Source organism: Mus musculus, chromosome 15 (genome assembly GCF_000001635.26).
Source record: "Mus musculus strain C57BL/6J chromosome 15, GRCm38.p6 C57BL/6J".
NCBI lineage: Eukaryota > Metazoa > Chordata > Mammalia > Rodentia > Muridae > Mus > Mus musculus.
The window spans coordinates 27793939-27814570 of NC_000081.6; the positions used below are offsets into that span (position 1 = coordinate 27793939).

General features: G+C 48.3%; 1 protein-coding gene across 9 annotated transcripts in view; it reads right to left on the bottom strand.

The window, feature by feature from the left end:
- Trio (triple functional domain (PTPRF interacting)) overlaps nucleotides 1–20632 on the bottom strand; it is a 295200-nt gene that overhangs the window by 63290 nt on the left and 211278 nt on the right. For all 9 annotated transcript variants that reach the window (XR_001781509.2, XR_001781508.2, NM_001081302.1 and 6 more), the window contains exon 34: nucleotides 11692–11935. Coding sequence is in view for 7 of the 9 variants with exons in the window: in NM_001081302.1 (NP_001074771.1) it covers nucleotides 11692–11935 (244 nt within the window). In the remaining 2 variants the exon portion in view is untranslated. The remainder of the gene's footprint in view (nucleotides 1–11691; nucleotides 11936–20632) is intronic.

A 20632-nucleotide genomic window follows, 5' to 3' on the forward strand; every position in this document is an offset into this window, starting at 1 on the left:
CCTGAGGGGGAATCTTCTAGGTCTTTCAAGGAAGGGGGAGAGAGACCATGTCATGTGGCTTCTGAACAAGGCAGGCCTTCTAACTCCCCCAAGAAGGCCACAAACGCGTACACAAAGCACGGTTTCCCCTTATCCACACATTCATGAATGGCCTGTCTGTGGCTAACTAAGGTAGGAAAGAAGTTGTGCACTTCCCATAAGGGGCTTCTTTAGGTAGTAGGGTCAGGTTTTTAGAATGGTCATGTCAGAATTCTCATAACTGACCTTTTGTGGGTAGTTGTGGGAGGGTCCCATCTTTCAGGAGCAAAGGCATGGGTATAGTGAACCTCACACACCAGCTTTTGGAGTCAGCTTTGAGTAACAGACCTACACACACACACACACACACACACACCAGCCACAGAGAGGGTGAAGTGTATAGAAAGCCATGCAATGCTTCTGAAGGCTTCAGTTGCCTCCTTGGAGTAAAGTTCATTGTGGTGGCCCATCAAGGCGGTGTTTCCTGCTCTTAAAATCCTGTTTCATATCAAGGGCTAGTTAACGTCTCTGTGCTTTTATATACACACACACATGCACGCCTCCTCACATACACAATTGCACCCTCACACACACCACACATGCACACATATCCCCAACACTCCCCCACTTGCATGCACACACTACACACACTACACATACTACACACACTACACACACACACACACACAAACACACACACACACACACACCAGCCACAGAGGGTGAAATGTAAAGAAAGCTATGCAATGCCAATACACAAATTCTCAGTTTGTCTGCTCTGTTTTTACTGAAATGTGTCTCTCTCCAAATTCCTATGCTTAAGGTGTACACACCATACCTCAGAATGAGACATAGTCTCCAAGCGGATGAAAGCATGGCTCATACACTGGACCGCCCACGTCTAGTCTGACAGCATCAGAATGAGAACATTTAGACGTGGACACGGCAGGGGTGTGCACAAGGCAGTGCAGGGCAGTCACGTGGCCCGTACGCCGAGGCCTGTGCGACAGGGGGAATCAGCTTGCTGACCCCTTACATTAGACTCTGGCCTCTAGGGCTGGCAGCTTAGTGGATAAACATCCTCCTGGCCTCACAACGTGTGCTCCTTAGCAGACATGCCCTGTAGTTCTGGAGCACTCTCCAGCCACTGTCCCTGAGCAAATCTGGGGGAGGCTCAGGTGTCCACCTAGTCTCAGACACACTTTTCATATGGTTTTAGTGACACTCCTGCCCCTTTTTCTAGAGAAAAAAAAGACTCAACTCTTTTTTTTTTTTTTAAAGATAGCAAACATTTCAGAAACAAGACACAGCAAAGCATATACTTGGTCCATTTCTATAGCACTATCTGCCACATGGATAAGTCCGCCCCCTTGCTTTCTTTTAGCTTACACTCGTGGTGTTTTTTTTAAAAAAGCAAATATGAATAAATGTCTATTTATCCAGAGCCCCTCCCTGCCATGGACTCCTCCATAGCTTGACTCCATGTCTGTATAACATAGAGACTTGCTCCTACCTTTGTCATTAGTGTATAATGCTCTAAGCACACACAAGTAGAATTCACTGGGTATTGTAGCTTGCTGAGTACTGTAGCTCACAGAGGCCTTGCATGCTTCAATAACTTAGCATGTGTATCACTCGATTCATGGGAACATATATTTATAGCTTATAGAAACAGAATTAATGGGCTCAAGGGAAAGTTTTTCAAGGAAAATACTTGAATGATTTATAAGTTATGCAAGTAAAAATCTCAATAAAACTTGCCATGCAGTGATGTTTGCATAAATATAACTTTTATTACCGAAACCCATAGGACTTAAACTCTCTAAGTCCATTTTACCCCCTAGTGGGGGAATCACTCTTAAAAACCATTCCTTTGGATTCAATCATGAGCCCTGTACCTATCAGGTTGACTTCTGAGAGAGATTTTCCTATAGAGCAGGCATATGTATGGAAATATTTGTTAGTCTCTTCAAAATATTTACATTTTGATTGCACGTTTAATGGAGTCTCCCACTCAGAGCAAACGGCAGCAGTTTACGGAGTGGAGATGGCTTGCCGGCTCTCAGTGCACGCTGCAAAATCAGCCTGGATCTCTTCCTCCAAACTGTGCAGAGTTATGCATCTTTCTAAGTTATGAACTTACGAATCAAACCACTTTGTCAGACAGCTCCTCTGTGACCTCAACAGCTTCCTGTCTCCTTTGGAGTCTCTTAGCTTCCTGCAGGAGTCACATTCTTAAGACTAACATTTCACAACGGATTTTGCCAATACAATGTAAAGGCCTCTCGCCTGTACACCGTCCATTTCTACTGATGGATTCTGGAGGGAACATAAGAGGTACAGAAGGCTGAGTTCCGAGCGCGGACTTTCGCCCTCTGCTCCTCTTGTGTTCTGTGTGGGCGTCTACAGAGGTCTTTTCTGGGCATAGCCACTACTCTTTGGGCTGACCGGTCATGCCGTGTGCTGAGCAGCCTCAGAGTGGGCTGATCTACTGATCCTGGGACACTCTGGGCAGTGTGGTCATTCCACACTGTTGACTGCTCAAGGTCATGATTTTCCCAAAACTTTCAAGCCAAGCATGGGACAAGGACAGAGGTGTTTATTATTTGAAGGGCCTTTCAAACAGGCTCACCCCCCCCCCCCCCCCGCCTGCACTGTGAGCCAGCTCCGGAACTCTTTATTGTGAGTGGTCTGGAAATAGCCCTGTGCTCGCCTCCTCCTCTCCTCTTCCTGTGCCTCCCCATGAATGTAGAACTCTGAATTTACTAGAAACAAATATTACGGCTTTGTTCTCTGACGTAGGTTCCTCTTCTTATAGTTCAAAAAGAACTGGTTTCAGCTGCATTACCCACTCACTGTGTACCTTAGTTTAGAGTGAGCGTCTATAGCCAAAGCCATCTGAATTCTCTGTGTCATGGAAGTTAGTCCAGGACCTTGGCCAAAGCATCACCTCACGTCTCCCTGAACACAGGGATACATAGTCAGTCTAGTCTGCCAGGCCCACCTCCAGAGGCCTGAGTATAGTTTATTCAGGGCCGTGGCCAGCTGAGCTGCACCAGGAATCAGGGGCGAGCCTGAGGAAACAGAACAGGTTCACTCCATGCGGCTGCTCTCACATGATGCAACCCCAAGAGACCAAGCACTTCGAGTGGAGAGCTCCCATGGCACACCTTCTGCTTCTGACAGCTCGCACTCTCCAGGATGTACACTCTGAAGGAGGAGGCCCTCATCGGACTGGTTATCTGCACTCTAGTGTCTCTATATTGTCAGTGTTAAAGTCTATCTTCCAGAGATGGGAGGTGGAAGAAGGTCCGGAGCCCCAGTCCCTCCCACAGCCCTGCTGGCCTGTTTGCCATCCCCTGCTCAACCACAGTCCCTCTTTGTTTTCCCTCACCCAGCACCTATGGCTTATTGGTTTGCTTGCTTGTTTGTTTTTAAGACGGGGTATTGTTAGGTAAGCCAGGCTGGCCTCGAACTCACAATCCTATGTCTGCCTCCTGGGTGCTGGGATTGCAGGTGTGCATCACGGCCCAGCAGGCCATTTAAAACAGGCGTGGGAAGATGGGTCTCTTGCTCACTGTTTATGCCTTGGCAGCAGCTATCATTTTCTGACGACCTAACATGGGTGCTGCCAATGCCTGCTCTTGGATTGTTCCTGTTCTGAGAAATGCTTAATGTAAAGCTGGAACGGGGGAAAGGCTCCCAACACCAGGCCCTCTGCAGAATAATAGCGGCTTGTGTGGCTCCGTAATTATATGCTCCGCAGAAAGCACTTCTTAATCACGGGGTCTGGGATTCATTACTCGGCCTCGGATGTGCAGTGCCCAGGAGAGGGGCGATGTTTTTAATTCTTGGTGCGACTCCACGTTCTTGAGTTTTTCTTCCCACAGGGATTTACATTAGCAGCTGTTCAAACAGAATAAAACTGTGCTTTCCAATTGAATTAAAAAGCCGCACACAGATCCTCCATTGTATGTGTTTTTAAGAACACGTGGGCAGGTATGGGTTTGAGATGCCTTCGTGAACCTGGGGTGTTCTCTGGTGGCAGGGTCCCTGTGGTATGACGCAAATGCCCAAACACGCTGGAATCTATTGTTAATGTCACTAAAGACTCTGATACCCTACACTTTTTGGAACTGTTTTAGGTCACTTAAAAGTCACGAGTTATTTCCGTCTCATCTGAGACAGGCAGCTTAGGAGTCGGCTGCTGGAGTGAACGGAGGGAAATCATGAGATGCTTTGGGGAGGATGCTGAGGCCCAGGCTTGTGGAAGGCCACGGGTACCCAGTCTCGACTGAGGCCTGCTGTCAGGATGAGGAGGTCTGGAGGTGAGGGCGACTGTGAGTCACACTTAGTTCAGAACAGGCTCCAAAACTGCATTGCTCTTGGTGTCCACGGTGCAGCCTGGACTGGCCCCATGCTACTGCGGTCCTTGGTGCTGGAGTCTACATCTTGAACATTCTATCCAAGGTGAATCAGAGGGCGAGACCGGAGCTCTGTGACTGGGACGAGCCTTCTTCTGCTGTCTATACTGTGACTGGAAGGGCTGGCGTTGTCTTCAGGGCTGGGAATGTGGTTTGGATGGGGCACGGTAATCACTACTACTGCTTGGTCTCCAAGGGAAAAACACTTGGACATACTCTATGTTTTGGGGTCAGCTGGGAGTATGGGTGGCCTGGGTATGGCTTTTTGAGTATAAACATACCTGGTGACATGATGAAGTTCCCATCCCCATCTGTAGACCTCAGGGAAGGAGTGGGGAGACCTGGCCTCATCCTAAACCCACAGGGTAAAGAAGAGCACAGGAGCTATCAGGCGCAGCCGTGACCTCACCTGTGCAGACGATAGGGCTGAGCTGAGGACAGCATCCATGGGGGGCAGATAAGCCCTCAGACACTCTGTAATTGGCACCCACTGTAAACACATGCTGACTTCATCCTGACATTGTGGTTATACTCGTGGTCATGATCAGAATGAGCTGTGGCGCTCAGTGACTCCAGCACAGGCCCTAACCATGCAGCCACCCATCCCAAGAAATGATAAGTCATTTCAGGAGTAGCCTTCGGCACAACAGCATTTATTTCTTTGAATTTCGAGTGATGGCCCTAGAAAATCAATTGCCCAGTGTATGACGTTAGCGTTACAGAGAGAACAGGATTGGACAGTGGGGTCACAGTGGGGGGGAGAGCACTTGCTTCTCTCCTTGCTACCTTGCCGAGCCTATGCTCCAGCTGGGGAATCCTCAACATACCCCTCTGTGGCCCGGCAAACAATGTGTCCATTTTCTCTGTGTGTGGCTACCTTTCAGTGCGCGGGGAGTTTCTCTGCTCCTTTTTATCAGCCGGTGATTTATTTGTAGCTCTGGTTTATTTGTAGTTCTGTCTACTCTGATATCTGCAAGCTCAGCCTGACAATCACAGCCATCACTCACTGCAATCTGTTTAAAGCTCTTCCAGTGAGTTCTCTGACAATTTCCCTGTCTTCCATCACCGGAGCTTTTAAGACTGTGGTGGCTCTTTCCAGGTTGCCCTAATGTGGGCAAACACTTGTGAACCAGATCAAGATCGATTCTGTAGAGCCTGTCTTCTACATATTCACTGCACAGATGGATGGCTTTTTTCCTTAGGCTTTTTCTAAAGATTTTTTTGATTAGTGATATGAGACAGGCAGAGATGTTTGGGGATGGGTAGGGGAAGGCTGTCCCACAGGAAGTGTGTGTGTGTGTCTGTGTTTGTACCTTTGTGCAACAGGTAATAGCAGAGAGAGAGAAAAGAGAATCTATTTGAAGTACGTTGCTGACATAAAACCAACAAGGCATATATGACATTCTGGGATTACTGTAACTCTCTGTTTATTCCTACTGCTGCAACAACATGTCTTAAAACGGGGTATTTAAAGACAGCCCACATCCATGATCAAGGTGCTAGCAGACTCAGTGTTTGGTAAGGTCTGTCTCTTAGAGATGAGGCCTCTGTTCTTGCTTGGTGGAAGGACAAAGGGTTCCTAGGGCTCCTTCCTAAGGACACTGATTCTGCTCCCGAGAGCCCTGCCCTAGCCCCACCTGCTAAGACTAACATGATCGGGATTAGATTTCAAAACACACCTGAGGGAAGACACTGTTTAGTAGCTTGCTGTCCAGTAATTCCACTTCTGGACTAACACCCATAATTCCCACAGCAGGGACTTAAGGCAGTATCTAGATGCCCTGTGGACAGCAAGAATTCATCAAAGTGATATATATGTACATATAAAGAGTACAAGACCGGCCGTAAGGAAGAGTGTTCAGGGACATAATGGAAGAGGATAAACCCTGAAGACATTGTACTAGATAAAGCAAGCCAGTCCCCCCAAAACAGGAAGTGACAGGTGGTTGCCAGGAGCTGAGAAGAAGGGCAAATGGTTTGGGGTGTGAAGATACAGTGAATCTGGTTTGTAAGATGAGGGGCATTATGGAGGGATATTGGTTAAAAGCACAGGGTTGTGAAGACACCCTTATATAGAACTATAAACTCAAAAATGACTACAGGGCAATGTCAGCATCAGACATTGATGTTCATTTCAGAGCGTGCAGGACATGGCCAAGACAGCTGTCAGGCATGCGGCCATGTTACCAGTTAGCAAATGAATTGGGCAAGGGAACTGGGGCAGTTCAGTTTGAAAAGGCTCATATGCAAACAAAGAGGTGAAACCATCTAATGAAAAGCTCGGCTGAGACCTGGGGGGAGGAGAGGGCAAACCCAGCAAACAGCGACATTTCAGGGAACTTCCTTACTTTTAGTGAGGACTGAAGAGAAGGTTGCCGTTCGGTGAGGATCCTGTGCCTGCTTGCCAGTGTGAACTTGCCCACGTCTCCACAGGTTCTGTGCTTAAAGCCCAAAGCCACAGACCGTTCTTTCTGGTATATGATTTGCTGTGGTGACTGTAAATACTGAGTTTCAGCTGCTAGTTTTGGGCCTCAGTCACCAGACAAAAGATTTTCTTTCTCTTGTTTGTGTTCCTTATTTTTCTCACTCAAAGGAGGAAAAACAAGCTATAATTATAAACACCTTAAGTGTAGCTGCTTTGTCTAAGTAGGCGTTGGCTTGTTGGTTTTTTTTCTAGACACATCAAAGCCCACCTGTCATCTCATTATGGGCTGGCATAAGGAGAAGATGTAAACTTGAATTAGTTTTATTCAAGGAAACTTTCTGAGGAATAGAAACTTAGGATGTCAGGAGCTGGTAAGTCCTAGCCTACGCAAGCAAAGTCAGTAGGAAGAGAGGTGGTCAGCATTCAGGGCTCCTTCCAGGGAGGGGCAGCTGTGAGCACTCCCCACAATAGCCAGAATCACCAGGTCTCCTCTCAAATTCCTGCTTTGCTGAAATGGCTGGGCGGGGCAGACAGTGTTATTCTAAGACATCCTGCTATGTTGCAGGGCTGTAGGGACCAGCAGGACATCAGGGGTTCATGCTGGGACACAGGCCATCTGTCAAGGTGATCTTCCAGACACAGTGCACTGGTGAGCACCAGGGAAGGATGTCCCAAGACTGTTCTAAGACAAAGTCACATTTTATCAGGATCCAATAATAAAACTAACAATAAAATAGCGACAGACACGTGTTCTGCACTGATATCTAGCCAGTTGGAAGTCAGTGACAGTAACTTGCCTAGCTGAGGGATGTCGGTAACACCATGCTTTCCTCAACAGCCTCAGTTTTCCAAACCTCGCCCTGGGGTACTGCAGCTACCCAGTGGCCTTCTGGAATGTTCTTGGTTTTGAAAAAAAATGCAAGTGCTTATGGGGGTTAGGAGGTTAGGAGTTCGGGCCTATAATCTCTGGTACCCAGTAGGCTGAGGTCGGAGCATGGCCTGCCTGGGTTATTAGAAAAGCTGAGCATCTTGAGAAATGCCAGGGCACTAGACAGAGAGAGAAAGGCCCATTCCTGTCTCAAAATAAAAAGCAAAACAGTGGACTGGGTACAGCTAGTGGTAGAACACTTGCCTTTCACTCCCCAGGTCCTGGATTCAAGCCTTAGTTCCACATAAAATGAATACATACATATGTACATACATGCATGCATACATACATACATACATACAAGAATACTAACACATACATACATACATACATACAAGAATACTAACTGCCCAGGTGGATCTATCAGAAGGCACAGAAGGTGTTCTGAAATGGTCTCATAGGAAATACAGACATTTCTGGTATTCCTGTTTACTTGTGTAACAAATAGAAGCTCTACAAGTCCAGACACTGGGAAGGAACCACCACTTGGGTTTGCTGGAGTTTAGCAGAGATTACCTGACATCTACTTCCAGCCAGTCAAAGCCTGTTCCCAAGGGAATATGGCCGCTGGTGGGTCTCTGTGTGAGGTGTATGCTTTGAGCTAAGGCAGGGCCCCGCAGGGAGGCCAGCTCTAGAGCCTGAAGTCACAGCAGACCGCAGACGGAGAAGACCGGTCAAGCGGGGTTTGCTGAAGCCACTTTCTATTTTCGTACACGCGCTGTCTGCTGAGTCAGTGACTACGATGCTGTGATGGAGAAGAATGGCAGCCAGAGCAGGGGAGTGTCAACACCCCAGGCAATCTGTCTGTCTGCAGAGGATAGGAGAAACACAGTCTTCCAGAAGCATCTTCGTCCACACACGGGAAAGCTCTCTCTGAGGTATAAATGTTCACAGCTGAGTCTAGTTTCACACTCAAAAACATGTTGGACCGTAAGCTGTGTGACTCAGTGTCTTTTCTTTTGTGTGAGCTGCATCTTTATCCTCCTGAAATCACCATACACACACGTATGTGTTGAGACAGGACACCTGGTCCTCACGAATCACAGGCATTCTCCCTGTCCAACAGAGACTCATGGAGATCCTTTAAGCAGCTTGTTCTTCATAAGCAATCAGACAGTTAACACTAATGGCCATAGAGCTATGCACTTAAGGAGGATGGAAATGTAAGCTGTTTGGACAGCGCGTTAGGAGAAAAGCCTCCAAGACTGAACTGGGGAGCAAACCTTCTTCTTCCTCCTGCCTGGATGGGCAGAGCGCTAAGACTCTGGTCCGCTAGGAAACTATGTCTAGGGATTACTAACAGAGAAACAGACACGCATAATGGTCGTGTCTTTGCACTCAGGACGTCTGTGGGGTGGAGCATGCAAGCCAAGTTGCTTATTTGACGTTGCCAAAGGGGTCTGACTGACCCAAAGAAGGACAGGACTGAGCCCTGTGAGAAAGCACTGGCTCTCGGCTTAGCTCCCTCACTGCTGCACCCGACAAGCCCAGAGCTCTTATGGGAAATGAGGCTCAGCATTAGGGTCCGGGTGAGAATACACACATGCGCAGTAGGCACCAACGGTTCTGCACACAACGACACCTCACCAATCACAATGGCATGGCCCCTCTCCCTACACAGCAGGTAGGAGGATGGGTTATAGGCTGATCAGAGGCAGATCAAGGCACTGCGCTTCTTGGGATGGCAGAGGCCTTTAAAGGACATGTATCCTTTTCTGGTGTCATTTTTACTTCCTACCCCTTTGCTGCCTGGACTTTCTGACAATGGCCTCTGGTCTGCTGGATGGAAACTCTGGTCAAGGCTACATTTTCTGGGCTTGACCTCAGTGGGATTGTCTGTCAGAAGCCCACCGAGAACCCTGAAGGTGAGGACTCCCCCGCCTCAGCTACTGTTCTGCTGCTGTGCGAGTCCTGACACCGAGGGAGCAGACAGACAGCCTTCAGTTTTCTTGTGAGAAAATGAAAACAAATCAGGAAAAGGATAGAACCGAAAACCGAGCCCTTACCCGCCCACTGTGCTCACAGCAGGTACAGCTGGCTGTAAGGACCGGATGCCAGAGGCCTGGGAGTGGAAAGGCTGCCATTCAGAGGCTAGACCTCACTGAACGTGTTGAGAAAGAAAAAAAAAATGGCCACTTATTAATACCAAAACCCAGCATTCACTGGAGTGCTCAGGACAGAGTCCAGTGTGCGGAGCACAGAGACGTCCCTCCCCTCAGCTAGGCTGCAACTGTGGGTACCAGGAAGTAGAAAGTGCTCGGCAGGAGATGCTCAAACAAACACAGTCTTTCAGTACAAGAGCCATGCGCAGCATGTTCAAGTTCACCGGGGCTCCACAGGAGGACAGAGAAACTTTATTTCCAGCCCAAGCTCAAGGGCTAGAGTGGATCAGGTAACCCAGGCCAGCTGTGGTCTAGGAAGGTGGAGTTGAGCGCTGGGGGGCTTCTCCCTGAGCTTCCCGTCACAGAAAGGCCTACACTGAACCTACAGAGTCTCCAGAGGTGAAAATCGATACTTGGCCTTTTCCTGGTCTCATTTATCCTGTGCCTCAGTAAGTGTCAGTGTGCTCACATGCAAGGCCTTGGGGACCAGAGCTCCGCTGTAAAGAATTAGCTGGGCCAGCTGGAAGCCATGGCCTGTGGCAGTGTCATTCAACTGAGGGAATTTAGCCACTGTTGTCTAGAGGATGGTACCAGACTGTCAGGACGACTGTGGGGAGACCATGGAGGGGAAGTGGCTAGCCTATTCTACAGTCAGTAGAAAGGAACCTGACGATGGCAGAGTAGAGTGGTGTTCTCTCGGATAAAACCAGCTATGTTCCCCAACGCTGGAACTATCCATCTTCCGTCCTGTACAACAGGCTGGCGGGGCCGTGCCGCCCACTGCACCTGTAGATGAGCCACACACCAGTGCTTCCACACAGAGCAGGATGTCTCCAGAAACGTCTCACCAAGATGAATGAGAAAGCTAGCCTCCTCCACAGACGCAGAGCACTAGCTGAGTCTGTCAGCTTAACTCTCTACTCACCGTACTGGAGAATGTCAAAAGAAATGCTAACTTAAACAATACGGTTTGCTTAGCCCCCTGTCGGAACGTGGCATTTCAACACACGGTAAAGAGTATACAATAGCGACACAGTGTCTTTCCCACAAACTCTAGTGTGCTTTCCCATCTGCAGCACACACACCTCCATTGGGACAAGCCACTCTTAACTCAAACTCAGCAGCCTTTGGCCCTGAAGCCTCCATGGCGAGCATTTGGGGTAAAGACTTTGGCAGTCTCCATAGGAAGGCTGACACCCACAGAAGGGCGGTTCTGCGCTGACACTTTAGTCTAGAGGAGATGTCTGGGAATAAATACTACATGCTTTGCAAATTTAAAGCAGATCTCCAAAGGCCACCTCTCAGCTCAGGGCCACCGAAGGCCTACGAGGGTAAGCTCCATCCTCCCCGGGCATGCTACCATGGAGCTCGGGTTATGCTCAGACTCCTCATTTCCACAACTATGAAAAGGAGTGGCTGAATAACTCAGCCCCAAATTTGGTCTCCAGGAATTTAATGGTAGCACAGAAATTTGAAGATCTGACTCAAAGAGGCTGGGTCCAGTCCCTTTGTCCGTACCTGCTGCTCCCTTCCCTTGCCTACTTCAAGGCAGCCAGAGGAATCACAATGCTCCTTCTCCACTTTCGAATGGCATCGGCCCGAGAGAGTCTCCCTTTGAAGCTGATGCCCTGAGTTACTCTTCCATCTCAGCAAAGGAGGTTAGCTTTGTTAAGGGGAGGACTCCTGACTCCATTGCAGAGCCGAAGGACCCTGACAGGAGGGTCCTGTGTGCTCAGCTGCAGGGCAGACAAGGCCTCACCGTGCTCTCGCTGCCCCCGAGAGGGGATGGCTTACCTTTGTGGTTGAAGATGCCCTCCATCTCCATGCTACTTCGGGAGTGGGCGATGCACAGTGAGCCACAGGGCACGAGGCCTTCTGCTGCAGGGGACCTGTCAGTGGTGCGCACCAGACACCAGTCGGGCTTGTCGTGAGGCCGTTCCAGGACCTCCACTGTCTGGCCACGCCGGATGGTCAGCTCATTGCTGTTGCAGGCTGTGAAGTCATGAATCACGACCGTCAGCTCGCAGCCACCAGAAAGCTGGGAGGGACAAAGAAAGAGGGACAGGTCAGCAAGCAGAACCACGTAGATGGACACAGTTACGAACTTGGCTAGGAATGTCACCTTCTGCCGGGAACTCTGCAGTAGGGTTAAAGGCGTCACCAGAGTGGGGCTAAGGCTATGTCCTGACCCCCACCCCCTTTGGAGCTGTGAGGTACTGAAGCTCCTCCCCTCATTCCCGATGCTGGGATTTTTCTGAGGGGTTCACCATCAGTCCAGCGTGATTTCTCACGTACTTCCAAATCCCTCTGAACCCGGAACATTCTAGTTCCCTCTATAAAAACACTACACACTCATTTTAAAACTCAGAACAAAGTAATAAAACTGCCTAAAGGCTGGTCAGGGAAAAATCATGAAACAGACAGTAAAGCGAGATGGAGCTCTGAGGGGTTTCAAAGCTGTAAGCGAGCACCCCCGAGCGAGTGCCTCTCACCACTCCCCAAGCATCTCAAGATCAGGAAGGGAGAGGCTCCAAAGAGGGACTGAATGGCCCCTAGGCACTGGCCCTGGAGTGCTTCTCCTCCAGGCCCCTCAGAGGTCTTGGCTCCGCCCCATTCCTGTGTTCCATCGCAATCATTCCCAAAGAATCTCTGCAGGCAGTGCTTGCCAGCTCTCTGTACATTAGATGCGGGCATACAGCACTGTTTGAAGCAGTGCTCGCCAGCTCTCTACATTAGACGCGGGCATACAGCACTGTTTGAAGATGGGGAGTGAATGTCTCAGTGGCTGTCTAGAACTCATAAAGAAATCACAGCAGACTTGTGTTCGCATGCCTCCTCCGTGTGCCTGCCTGGCTCTCCCACAGCTGCTGGTGCTAACCCTTGAACTCGTGACCCCAATTCTCTCTGCTCGCTGTGCCCACTCCCATGTTCTCTTCTGGCCCAGACTAGTAGTACTTAGGTCTTCTGCAGCACATCGGTGAACACACACACACACACACACACACACACACACACACACACACACACACAGAGCTGCATCTGAAAAGCAAGAACACGGTTCTCCCACTACGGTTGTCCCCACTTGGCCTGTGTCCTGGTAGGTTGATCCTCTGGACTGTTAGCTGTTTGGGGACAGGACTCATCAGCTCCTATATAAGAGCTCTGTGACTGGCTCTCTGTCCTCAAGCTATCCCCAGGTTCCCCTGTGCCTGTTTCTTCTCTATCCCATTGGATAGCCTCAGCCTCACGCTGGTATTCCCAAGACACAGCAGCTGGTGGTCCCATGCTTCCGATTTTTCACCCCACCGGGGAGCTGGGACACGACTCATAATGTCCCTGCTTGTGTTTCTCTTCCGGCGTTGCTTTCTGGGCGATGCTATCACCAGCAAATTACCCAACTTAGATGCATTTCCCTCCTCCTCTAGAAGTTGTCAAGTGGACTCGAGGGTGGCTTTCTAATGACTTTCTTCCTCTGCAAAACCCCACACTGGTTTTGCACATTTGAGTTTCTCCAGTGATTCTGATGCTCTCAGTGTGTGCCCCCAGGCCTCTGCTCTGTCCCAATGGGACAATGCTGCCAGGGTAGCCGCTCACAGTCATCTATAGGGTGGAACACAGGGCTCCCAAAGGAGGAGCTAGAGAAAGTACCCAAGGAGCTGAAGGGGTCTGCAACCCTATATGTGGAACAACAATATGAACTAACCAGTACCCCCAGAGCTCGCGTCTCTGCTGCATATGTATCAAAAGATGGCCTAGTTGGCCATCATTAGGAAGAGAGGCCCCTAGGTCTTGCAAACTTTATATGCCCCAGTACAGGGGAACGCCAGGGCCAAGAGTGGGAGTGGGAGGAGAGGGTATAGGAAATTTTCAGGATAGCATTTGAAATGTAAATAAAGAAAATATCTAATAAAAAATTTTAAAAAAGCATGGGTCTTCCTCTTCAAAACCTTAGGTACATTTTTCTTGATACAGGCTTTAAATCCCCATCTGCCTTGCCAGGTTTTTGTGCAGACAGTTGCTTCTGAGACAGGTCCTGTGCATACGAGGTCCACAGTGCCATCCCTGTGGTCAGATCTCCTTGTGTCCATTCTCCCTTCAAGTTCCCCATCCACCGTCTCTGGAAAGTTGTTCCCATTTTTGCCATCCTTAGGGCTTTTGCCTGAAACAATTTATACTTCAGTTCTGAAATGAATAGTCCTCTCTGTCTCTCTGTCTGTGTTTCTCTCTCTCTCTCTCTCTCTCTCTCTCTGTGTGTGTGTGTGTGTGTGTGTGTGTGTGTGTGTGTGTGTGTGTGTGTCCCCTCCTCAGTAGAAAGCAAAGCAGGTCTGTGTCACTCTTATGAATCTCTGTGTCAAGACTAAGGGCAAAAAGAGGCTTGCCACCACCATGGCAAATAGAAGAGGGTCTGCAGGTCACTGCAAGGTCTGTGTACCCACGAGGTGCAAAGCCCACAGAACATTTGGCAGGCTGTAGGAAGCACTCGCCCACACACGGTTCTACGCTCCATCCCAGCTCTTTCCATCATGAAGATCCAGACAAAACGAGCCTTGTCACTAGGCCACAACTGTTTTAAGTTCCCCTCTAAATTTTTATAAACTCCTTTGTGGGAAAGCCATGGTAACATTTCCATTAGTCCCTGGACAGATAAAGAAGCCATATAAGTGCTGAAAGTTGAGACCGAGCGAGCTTGGGAAAGGATTTCTCTCACACAACCCCATGATATGGAAGTGGTTAACTCCTCAGCAAATAGTGGGGGTGCTCCCTTTTCCAGCCACAACAGAGTCAGCTGATGAAGCTTGGCAGGATCGGACGTGCTGCAGACCAAGCCCTGCTGCTTGTGGGCCTTGGTGGTCCGGCCCCAGTGCCCCCATGTCTGAGGGCAGCCAGCTCTGTAACTGAGCAGTCCAGTTAGAACTCCAGGCTCCCCCCAGTGGTCCATGTTGCTGCTCTGGGAAGGAGCCCTGAGCTGGCGGCTTCCCCTACCAGAGTCTCATTAACTTGTCAGGCTGCTCAAGCAAATGTAGGGGTGCCTAGTGAGGGCTGCCTAGGAAGGGAAGTTAACTCCACTATATTTTTGGCACTTATGTTTTTTTTAAAGACCTTTGCAGAGTAACCAAAAAGGACTGGGAACATCTGTGTGCTTGACAGATTGTAAGGAAAAAAAAAAAAAAATGGAGCCTGCTCTGACAAAGAATCATACACCATGTTAAAAACATGCAGAGGCTTTCTAGAACTTAAGAACACAGAGTGCCAGAATAATACTGCAAAAAGTGCTAAAATTATCACCCCCACATTTTCCTGTTCCCCAGTCCTCTCCTGCCCATCAGGAGAGATAAGAACCTACAATCAAGGTTAGGAACTAAATGTTTTGTTCCCTGAGAACAAGTATCCTGTAGGCTTCTGTTTCAAGCTTTGCATTTACGTATTTAAATGTTAGTCAAACAATGCAACTGCTGGTTACCCACCCCCACCCCAATAAAATGGCACAGTGCATCATTGGGGAGAGCTTGCTGGGCTAGTCACTGTTATGGTCCTCCACAGACATTACAATTGGGTAGGGCTATTGATGGCTTTTTCCATGATAGCTTGCATAGCCCCTTCCTATGCTGAGAGCCAGCTCTGGGGGTGGAGGCTTCCAGACCAGTCCCAGATCACTTCCTTTAATTGCAGTGTCCAAAGTACATGATATCTTCTGCAACAGGGACTTAGTGTCAAGTTCTGAGCCACAACCATAGGCAAGGACAATATCCCACGGTGTTTATTTGAGGGTCTCTTGGACCCTCAAAGGGAGCTTTCTTATGCCTGGCACTGGGGTTTTGTTATATCACCCACTACTGCTCTTGGGAGGAGCACTGTCATCCATGTGGCATGACTCGAGTTACACTATACATGTGCATGTGCGCACACACTTTTTACTTTTTCATCTTATTTATGAATGGGTGTTTTGTTTATATGTCTGTGCACCAGTGCATGTGGTAGCCATATAGGCGGGAAGAGGGACTGTCGTTATAGTTGTGAGACACCATACGGGTGCCAGAAATTGAATCCGGGTCTCCTAGAAGAGCAGCTAAGCCACCTCTCCCACCCCTAGCTTATGAACTTTTAAGTAAACTTATAATGTTTCCTTGTGGCTTCTTTAAACACCCACAGTGTTATTTATCTCTCCTTCCTTCCTTCAACTTTGCATTGAGCAACAAAACATCTCTTTAAAATGAAGCTTGCTAAGATTTTAGAAGACATGTTTTTGTTGTTTCGGACATTTGTGATAACTACTTTGAGGAAGCAATGCAAGTCCTTATTGATATCAATCACTCAATTCCTAACCAGAAGTTTAGGTCGCTGACCATGAAGATTTTGGAGCTCTTAGCCACCCCAGCCCTGATGTCATGACTACGCCGACCGCCACCCTACCCGTCTCATTCATCTGTGGCTGCAGCAGCTCCCTCTTCTGTGCCAGCCACTTCCCATGGAGTCCCCACAGCGCTCTCTTCACTGTAAACATTTTATAGACTCTGCCCCGGCTTCCCTGGCATATCTGCCTAGTTCAGGAATGCAGTGTATCACATGGCTCACATTAACCCTTCTGGAAGTCACTTCGGAGGTCAGGAAGGCAGTTTAAAGGCATCCTTCAATTTCTCACTACTGTGGTAAGCAGTATGTGTGAGAAAACAGCTGGTCTCACATGGAGCACAGCCGCAGAAATCACCAAGGATGTTATTTCTCCCCGAGTCCTGCCTGCCCTTGGAGAGGGCCTCTGGGAGGCACCAACGACCTAGACCAAGGGCACGAGCAGATTCAAAGCAGGCTTTTCCCTGAATTCTGTCAGGATAATGGAAAATAAACAGTTTATGGCCTTTCCACCCCTTCATCTTCTGGCCAAAATCTTTTGTACTTCAACAATCTTTGTAGAAGTCTGTCTTTTGCTTTCCAAAAAAAATCCCAAACTGGATCATCTTGCCGCCTTGTCTCACCCCATGGCTGAGATGCCCATGCAGTGGATTTGGTCATGGGCTCCTTAACATTTTCACACCCCGACCCCATGCACTAGAACAAGGCAGTTGTGTGTTACAAGAACACACAGTTTTAAAAGGGCCACAGTTAACACCTGGCTTGAATTACTAAGCTCAGAGAGCTTTCTGCGCAGGGCGCACTGACGAGGGCTGGAGAGAACCGGTGTGGTGGGTGAAGCCTGAAGCCTTCCTCTCTCAAGTGATTCTGTTTCCAGGAGACGATCAACTGCAGTGAATATCTGGCCAATTTTCAAGGGCAATTCAAAAGGAAAGGCGGGGGTGGAATGGGGTGGGTGGGATGTGGTCTAATAATGGCCAGTCCACCTACAGAACAAAGTGTTTCGACTGTTGTGAACAGTTGTAGGCCATAGCTCTCTACCTTCAGTCATTCAGAAACTACACAAAAGAGTCCTGTGGCTTCACGCAGGTTTCACACAGAGCAGAGCAAACTACGATTACTTGGTTTAAGGGGATTAGAGAGTACAGTTCCACTGCAGGCCATGGACACAAAAGCAGAGGCAACCACAGGCAGCCAGAACATACCCATCATGCCCCAGGTTCTCACTGCTGCTGGGCGGCTTTGTGGAGGCTGGCAGATCAGCTCCCACCTTAACAAGTATGGAGAACAGTCTTCTAGGCTCACACTGACATGGAAGCCAGCTTAAGGCCAAGTTCAAGGAGATGTGCTCCAGAAAAGTCTCTGCTTGGGGTCTAAAAACGTTTAAAGATAGGTTCTGACATGGAGGGCACTCACAGACACCCGTGAAATCCTATAAATGGTTAACATAAATTATTAAAAAATAATTGTTAGTAAGAAGCACCAATCTGAAGAACTGATACAATTCAAGATCCTCATTCACCTAACTGTGCCCCTCAATAGGAAGGGAGGGAGGGTCAATCCCAAGTCTAACTCTAAGGCTTATTCTCTTATTTAATGGTAATGATGGCCATGCCGAATAAACTCCCAGGAAAACATACGTTTTGGTTATGTTATATTTCTAATCAAATGTATCAGGAACTTCCTTCTTGGCAATGTGAAAATACTTGACAAAAACAACTTGAATGTTTTTGATGAAAGGGTTAATTGTGGCTCACGCTGTGCCAAGCATGTCCATCCTGGCGTGTGCGTGCGTGTGTGCACGTGTGTGTGCATGTATGTATGTGTGTGTATGTATGTGTGTGTATGTGTGTATGTATGTATGTGTGTGTATGTGTGTGTATGTGTGTGTGTATGTGTGTGTGTGTATGTATGTGTGTGTGTATGTGTGTGTGTGTATGTATGTATGTGTGTGTGTGTATGTGTAGGGGATGTGCTGTCACATCACAAAGTGGCCGCTCATACCATGCTCACATTCAGGAGGAGAGAGGTGAGCACTTATTGTTGGCTTCCTCCATCTCTCCTTTGAGCCTGGGACGCTGGGCTACAGGGCAGTGCTGCCTATATTCCGAATTGATGCAACCCCATTCAGTTAAAGCTATCTGGAGACTCCCTGACAGGAGTGTTCAGAGTGGTGCCTCCTAGGTGACTCCAAACCAGCGGACAATGCAGATCTGAACTGGAGTGAACAAGCAGCTGCCTCTTCTCAGGACTCAGCCTTTCTACTCTCTAGGAGTTTTTACTTTCTTACTTTATTTTTCTTTATTTTATGGCAACTTTTAAAAAGTCTTCTAAAAAATACTTAGGAACTAGAAGGAAGAAGGAAATATATTGCACAAGGAAGCCCACAACAGCAGCTCAAAACTATCTCTGAATGACTGAGTAGTGACCAGGTAGGAGGGTGAAGCTGATATATCAGCAATGGAAGCCGGAGGCACCACCAGCAAGGAGCAGGAACCTCCTCTTACCACAAAGACAGAGACCGCTAACATATATGCAGGCTCCTTTAACACTAAGCAGTGTTATAAAGATGGTGTACAGGCCCAGCACTCTCAGTGCTATGAGCTGAGCCAGGCAGCGCTAGCCCCACTCACACAGGAGGGCGCTGGGCACAGAGCAGCAAAGAACAAACCCAAGGGCACATGTTGGAGATTGGTTCCAATGCTTTGATTCAATCGGGAATCTACATGCCCAACCGCTAAAGGTCCTTTTCCCCCATTGGTTTTTGATTGAGCAATAAAGATGCCAGTGGTCAATGGTTGGGTAAAGCGAGATGGGGTGGGACCCTTAGAGTTGCATGGGTAGGATGCAGAGAGCAACAGAAGAACCACCAGGACTCCAGGAAGAAGGATGGGATACAGGAGCAGCAGGAGATAAAGTCAACCAGCCGTGTGAGATTTTGGATAAGTGGCCATTGGTCACTTCCCTGACTGGGCCTAGGGTAGCAGTGGAAGGTTTAGGAGTGCCCAGCCTTTGAGGTAGCCAAGGAATTTTAAAAATAAATAAATGTGTGTGTGTTTCATTTGCGGATCCAAAGATACTCCTGGGCAGGTACGCACGTGCGATCTGCCAGGAGCCAAAGCAGCGTAGCACCAACTCATAGCTACAGGAATATGTGGAAGAGGAATTGGCTAGAGGTCTGCTGGTGAGCAGGTCCTCATTCCCGAGGGCTTGTTCTTGGATGTACACCATACCCTTCAGTACTTCTTTGTATGCTCCGAGGAAGACCAAGAGAGGTTCCAGAGCTTGCCCCAAGAAGGTGAGCCCCACATCCTCTCCAGTGAAAGATTTTTGAGCTCGATGATCCAGTCCTCTTACACGTGGAAAACCCACTCCAGCTCTAGGAAATGCACTGCTCTGAGCAGGTTGTGTGGTCAGGCACCTTCTCTGAGTAGGGGTATAGAGAGAGAATTTTGGTTTCTTTGAAAAACACAGAAATATGGGAATATGTTTTCATTTTGATCCCAGGTGTGGGATATGGGGCTGCTTCAGATTGTCCGTAGCAGGTGACTATGATTTGCCTTGGGCTCTAGCAGGGGCGTGGCTTTGCCAGCTACTAATCTTTTCTAAGATTGTGTGACATTTGGAATTCTGGGAAGTCTTCAGAGGGTATACAGATGCTAGGGATCTGAATGATGGGGTTGCTGTTGGTCACTGTTGGTCACTGTTGGCTGAGGTTTGTTAAGTAGTTGTGTGCAAAGAAGAAACAAGGAAAAATTAGACATCCTGATGGTGAAGGTGAAACTTGCCCAGAGGAACAAGATACTCCTAATCATCAGGAAGTAGCCTAATGATAACGTCACCCCTTTCCATTTTCCTACTCTTTTCTCTCTCCTATCTAGTGTCAGGGGTTGAAAGGGTAGAAGAAAGAAGAACCCACAAACTAACCAGGAGCATTCAGGTGATGGGTTAGAACCCTGGCGCACGCAGACTGCGGATACATGGGATCAGCCCGTGCTGAGGGACTCATCCCTTCCTCATCCAGTCGACATAGCTCCTCTTGTAGGGTTGTCAGGGAAGCCGAATTTTAAACTGCACTGGCTTTAGCTACTTTTCAGACTACTTTGATTATAACTATAGACGTCTAAACAAGGGTCACGTGACAGAAAAGCCAGCTTTAAAAGTACACAGAAAGTAAGAACCCTGACACGGGGCTTCCACTTCATTAGAACTGATACCATGTACTCTAAAGCAAATATCTGCATCTATAAAAACAAGATATGCAGATTCATATTTCCTGTTATAAGCTTAGAGTTCAAGCAAAGGACCCATTTCACCTGAATTGCACATTCCCTGGAAAGAACTGAATACTGAGGGTCTTGGGACAGTTCACAAGCTGGCCTGGGTG